This window comes from Pempheris klunzingeri, chromosome 12, assembly GCF_042242105.1.
Source record: "Pempheris klunzingeri isolate RE-2024b chromosome 12, fPemKlu1.hap1, whole genome shotgun sequence".
Lineage (NCBI taxonomy): Eukaryota > Metazoa > Chordata > Actinopteri > Acropomatiformes > Pempheridae > Pempheris > Pempheris klunzingeri.
The window spans coordinates 12607245-12613244 of record NC_092023.1 but is presented as its reverse complement, the minus strand read 5'-3'; the positions used below and the strand labels follow the sequence as shown (position 1 = coordinate 12613244).

The window sequence follows — 6000 nt, the reverse complement described above, 5'->3', positions numbered from 1 at the left end:
AAACCTATTCTGGGTTCCCACGACACGACGCAACAACAATCCTCTGCTCAGTTCTTCTGCTTGTAAACCAGTAAAAAATAAACCTTTTTTTTTTGTGCCGACAATTTTTTCCATTTTAAATCTCTCTATTAGCATTAAGACTATGGGCAAACAGAAACAAAAAAGTGACCCTGAGTTGGCACATGGCCCGTTCTGGAAGTGAAAAGTTTCAACAAGCTGCACACAGAAGTAACACAAACTATAAGACGACACACTATCCTCAATTAACATTATCTTTTACATTGTGCACATTCTGTCTGGTGAATTTCTACGTGCAGCATTTTGAAATTTCACTTGCGCTCGAACAGACCAGAGCAACTGTTGCAGGATCAGGCAGCTGACTGGTGTGTAAGTGTGTGTGTGTGTGTGTGTGTGTTTGTGTGTGTGTGTAGTGTGTGCGTGTGTGTGTGTACTGTGTGTGAGACAGATAGTGTGGAGGAGGGAGACTGATGCATCGACTTTATCAGTCTGTTAAACCTCCTGCTCTCTGCTGCCCCAGTCCATCCATAGACAGGAGGCCCAGGTGAGTCGTTGGCTCCTGGGCCTCACCTGACGGCTCTGTCCCAACTCTGAAGGAGCTTCTCTGGGGCGAGGCTGTCACGTCCTCAGCTTTAAGATGACCGTGGCCAGGATGAGGAAGAAGGTGTTCCAGCCCAGGGTTACTACGAAGCCTCGCCACACCATCATCCGAGACAGACCCCAACCTGTTGGAAAGGCTTACGTTTATATTCACTATTTAAATACAGGAGGCCGGAGGGGTCAGCCAAGCATGTGAACAGTTAACTAACACAAATGTTAAATTTTGTTTTAAAATCAACACAACACAAGAAATTTGGCTAAATAAAAAAACTGGCTATGTCCAAAATATTAACAGGGATCTACCTGCACCTCTAAAAACCAACAATGTCCCAGCTGACATAGCATGTTTTTATTGAATGTGGTGAATGCATTCATGCAGCAAAACACGTGTCTTGGGACACTATGGTTCAACCGAATACAATCTGTGAATGTGGCAGGATGTGGCTGCAAAGAAAAAAAAGTTTCAGTTCATCCCCTAAATTGAATTCTGACACTGCCAAGCCATGTCTCGTCTTCCACTGCACCTCTACGATAAGGTTTTCAAACAGGAAAAGCCTCCTCTGACTTCCTGTGCTTGGCGTGTATCGTGTAACATGGACGGAGCTCGGGCTGTCGTCGGGTCTTATTGTTCAGAGACGGCGAGGTCACGAGAAGGAGAAAGATTGGGAGACAGACACGAAACCACTATACCTTACGTTCCAGGAAGCCGAGTTACACAGGATCCAGAGCTGATTAATGATTCAGACCACTGGCTGCCACACTGGCTACGTTTGTGTGTAGCAATCTGAGCCGCGTGCATGCAAATGATCCTAAAACACACTAACTACACACCAGAAACCAAAACATTATGAAACCGATGAGGGTTGTGCAACATGTGCACGTACATTACCTCTGTACATGATACAGCGAAGGGCTTCTGAGGCGTAGGTCTGAGGAAGAGCCAAGCTGATGTAGCGGAGGGGATAGGGGATGCACTCCACAGGCCAGATGATTCCTAAAGAACAGGACAGAGAGGATACTACGTCAGACGCCATTTACAACTGCTGTTTAAATACAGTGTGTTTCTGGACGTCATTGAGCCATAAAGCATTTAAACAATCTCTGGTTTCTCCAGTTTTCACCCTGTTGTGATGTTCCACTTGTAGCATCCAAAGCAGGGAAGGAAGTGGCAACGAAAAATAACATGTTATGAGGTTCAAAGTTTAATCTTGAAATGTGAAAACACTTGGAAAAAACTGCCTGTAAACAACACTTGGGAAAATAATTTTACCACAAGCTCCAGTTGGTAGCTGTTGTTCAGTCATGATCTTCATTTTGGCAGATGGAGTTTGTCTGTTTGCCAAGGAATTGCAGCTGCTCAAATTTCCATTTTTTACCCCCAAGCACTTAAAGCATGTTTGACATAAAGGCTGCGGTCCAAAGACAAAGATTAAATGATACGATTGAAAGTGGACAAAAGTCTTTAAAGTGCTCATAAAAATGGAAATTTGATTCCACAACAACAGCACAAACTCCATCTGCTGATGAAAATGACTTGATACCATCGACATCTCCAGAACAGCCACTAAATGAAGCTTGTGTCAGAGGAACTGATGGAGTATTTTGTGCTGAAGTCTCCCACTGACGAAGAATGTCTCTCGAGTTCATTGCTGATGCTTTTACCCACAGTGGTGACATTTTCACCACCATCGGTAGTGTTTCTATCAGCAGCCGAACAACATTTCTACCAGCAGCGATGACATTTCTACCTGCCGTTGTTGCATTGCTACTTGAGCAGATGTCACTTCTATGTCCTGAGCTGAAGTGGGAAGAAACCAATAGAGGCCATCGGTGCCATTAAAATGGTAGGTGGCGGGCATGATTACAGATGATCCCGACACAGAGGATTATTTTTCTAGTCCAGTGGTTAAATGCGTTGCCTCTCAATCTGAGGATCAACAGGGCTCAATTCCATCTAAGAGCCAAATAACTATTGTCTAAATTCTTTGTAAGATCCCAAATTTGTTCCCTAGTACCTACATACAGTGCTGTGAAAAATTATTTGCCCCCTTACAGATTTCTTCTGTTTTTGCTTTATTGTCACACTTACATGTTTCAGATCATCAAACCAATTTTAATATCAGACATAGATGACCTGAGTAAACACAAAAAGCAGTTTTTGAATGATGATTTCATTTATTAAGGGAAAAAAGCTATCCAAACCAACCTGGCCCTATGTGAAAAAGTAATTGCCCCCTCCTTGTTAAATCATGAACTAACTGTGATTAACCACATTTTTGAAAGCTGAGTTCAATTTCACTAGCCACACCCAGGCCTGATTACTGCCAGAGCTGTAGAATCAAGAAATCACTTAAATAGACAACATGAAGTAGGCTGAAAGATCTCAAAATGCAACACATCATGCCCCGATCTAAAGCAATTCAAGAACAGACAAGAAACAAAGTCATTGACATCTATCAGTCTGGAAAGGGTTACAAAGTCATTTCTAAGGCTTTGGGACTCCAGCGAACAACAGTGAGAGCCATTATCCCCGAATGGAGAAAACATGGAGCAGTGGTGAACCTTCCCAGGACTACCGGCCTACCAAAATGACTCCAAGAGCGCATCGACGACTCATCCAGGAGGTCACAAAAGAACCCCGAACAACATCTAAAGCACTGCAGGCCTCACTTGCCTCAGTTAAGGTCAGTGTCCATGATTCAACAATAAGAAAGACACTGGGCAAAAATGGCCTCCATGGGAGAGTTCCAAGGCGAAAACCACTGCTGACCAAAAAGAACACAAAGGCACATCTCACACTTGCTAAAAAACATCTTGATGATCCCCCACACTTTTGGGAAAATATTCTGTGGACTGACGAGACAAAAGTGGAACTTTTTGGAAGGTGTGCGTCCCGTTACATCTGGCGTAAAACTAACACAGTATTTCAGAGAAAGAACATCATACCGACAGTCAAACATGGTGGTGGTAGTGGGATGGTCTGGGGCTGCTTTACTGCTTCAGGACCTGGACAACTTGCCGTAATTGATGGAACCATGAATTCTGCTCTCTACCAGAAAATCCTGAAGGAGAATGTCCGGCCATCAGTTCGTGACCTTAAGCTCAAGCGCACTTGGGTTATGCAGCAGGACAATGATCCGAAGCACACCAGCAAGTCCACCTCCGAATAGCTCAAAAAAAACAAAATGAAGGTTTTGGAGTGACCTAGTCCAAGTCCGGACTTAAATCCAATTGAGATGCTGTGGCATGACCTTAAACAGGCCACTCATGCTCGAAAACCCTCCAATGTGGCTGAATTAAGACAATTCTGCAAAGAAGAGTGGGACAAAATTCCCCCACAGCGACGTGAAAGACTCATTGCCAGTTATTGCAAACGCTTGATTGCAGTTGTTGCCGCCAAGGGTGGCACAACCAGTTATTAGGTTTAGGGGGCAATTACTTTTTCACATAGGGCCAGGTTGGTTTGGATAGCTTTTGTCCCTTAATAAATGAAATCATCATTTAAAAACTGCTTTTTGTGTTTACTCAGGTTATCTTTGTCTGATATTTAAATTGGTTTGATGATCTGAAACATGTAAGTGTGACAAAAAAGCAAAAACAGAAGAAATCTGTAAGGGGGCAAATACTTTTTCACACCACTGTATATGTAGAGTTTATTATCAGTTTTCCTAATTAAATAATAAAACCCAACGAGACCCACCGCTGATGATGAGGTTGGGGTAGAAGATGCCCAGGGCGGCCTGGTTGGCACTCTGCTCGTCGTCAATTGCAGCTGAGATGACGAGACCAAACGAGATGCCGGTGATGCCCTGCAGCACGATCAGAACTATGACCAGCACCAAAGAGCCTTCATTAGGCATCTGCCAAGAGAGAGAGAGAGAGAGAGAGAGAGAGAGAGAGAGAGAGAGGGTGAAGAATGAGAAATGGGAAATGGCTAGTCAGGTTTAGGCTATTTTCATCCACAAAGTCAAACACAAAATGGCATATACAGTATTTTAGACCATAAATACAAAGCATACAATCTTACAACCAATGGTTTGGAATATTTTTTGTCAATTAGCCTTAATCTAATCATGGGTGGAAAGGTCGAATCTACATTTTTCAATACAAAGCAGCAAATTCGGTTCTCCAGCATTTATGGATGGCTCTCATCTCAAAGTCAGCTTGATTTGAGCACATTCACTTTAAATACATTTTCTTGAAATGTTCTGTATCCACTAGGAATAGATGCTCTATTTTTTCATTAAAAAAAATCCAAAAAGATAGTGGTAATGTTGTTTTAGCAGTCTTAGTATCTATAGTATCAATGAGCTGCACAGTATATGTATAAGGAGACTAGAAACAACATAAGATACCACTCTGCACCCCACTGTGTGCGCTCAGTTGGAAATGAATGTAGAGTGCAAAACGCTCTCATGTAAATCATGTAAAGTGAAACTCTGCTGATTATATATACATCAAAGTGTGTTTACAGGTGTTGGGGAGTGCTGCTGCATGTGAAAAAGTTGTGTAAAGCCTATTGTGGCTCGAGATGAACCTGCATAAAGTCTGATAAATTGTGAAAGATGATATATATCCGGTTTCGCTGCGTCGAATATGATCCTTTTTTTTAAACTGTCTGTTATGAGTCCGAGAGTGTTGTAGGAGTGCAACACTTAATCAGTGGGGTACTCTTTTAAGGAACATGAGAATAGATGAGAGGATAAGATCAAGAGAAATGGAGAGAGAGATAAAGGGAACGGAGGAGAAACCTACAGAGACAGAAAAACTCTCTGATGTTCTGCACTGATCTTCAGCCAAAAATACCACAAGAAATGAACAGAAATGAAGTGCTGTTTAAATTTAGTTGCAAATCACACAGACAGAGGGGAGAGTAAACAGAGCAGAGGCGCTGCACGAAACGTCAGACTCTTCAAAAATCAAGTTAAAACAGAGAGAAAAGTTCAAGGTGATAACTCTCTTCACTTGAGTAGAATCTGAAGGCATTTATAAGACTGGGTCTCCTGGTGTGTGTGTGTGTGTGTGTGTGTGTGTGTGTGTGTGTGTGTGTGTGTGAGTGAGTGTGTGTGTGTCTGCACTTGTCCTCAGTGTGTTAAGACACTATCCGTCTCCCCTGACAACATGCAAAAATAGACCTGCAGCGAGAGGCCACATGACTACTCGGTTGCCACAGCAATCAAGGGCTGTTGTCGTGGCGATCCCGCAGTGATCCCTGGATACGACCAACGCAGGAAATGATTTATGCAGTGGTGGTCTCTTTGGACTTCAGCACCTTAATTACCACACACATGACCGCTCACACACACACACACACTCTGACAGACAGAGACAAGAGCTCATATGCATGGAAGCATGTGCCTGCATGAAGTCAACACACACACA

The 6000-nt window shown here is 43.0% G+C and overlaps 1 protein-coding gene across 1 annotated transcript in view; it reads right to left on the bottom strand.

The window, feature by feature from the left end:
* Positions 1 to 458: 458 nt before the first annotated feature.
* Positions 459 to 6000, bottom strand: part of abch1 (ATP-binding cassette, sub-family H, member 1) — a 29653-nt gene continuing 24111 nt past the window's right edge. Inside the window, exons 18-20 of the mRNA XM_070841155.1 lie at positions 4319 to 4478; positions 1508 to 1612; positions 459 to 743 (exon numbers count right to left, since the gene is read on the bottom strand). Coding sequence (XP_070697256.1) covers positions 637 to 743; positions 1508 to 1612; positions 4319 to 4478 — 372 coding nt within the window. The 3' untranslated portion in view covers positions 459 to 636. The remainder of the gene's footprint in view (positions 744 to 1507; positions 1613 to 4318; positions 4479 to 6000) is intronic.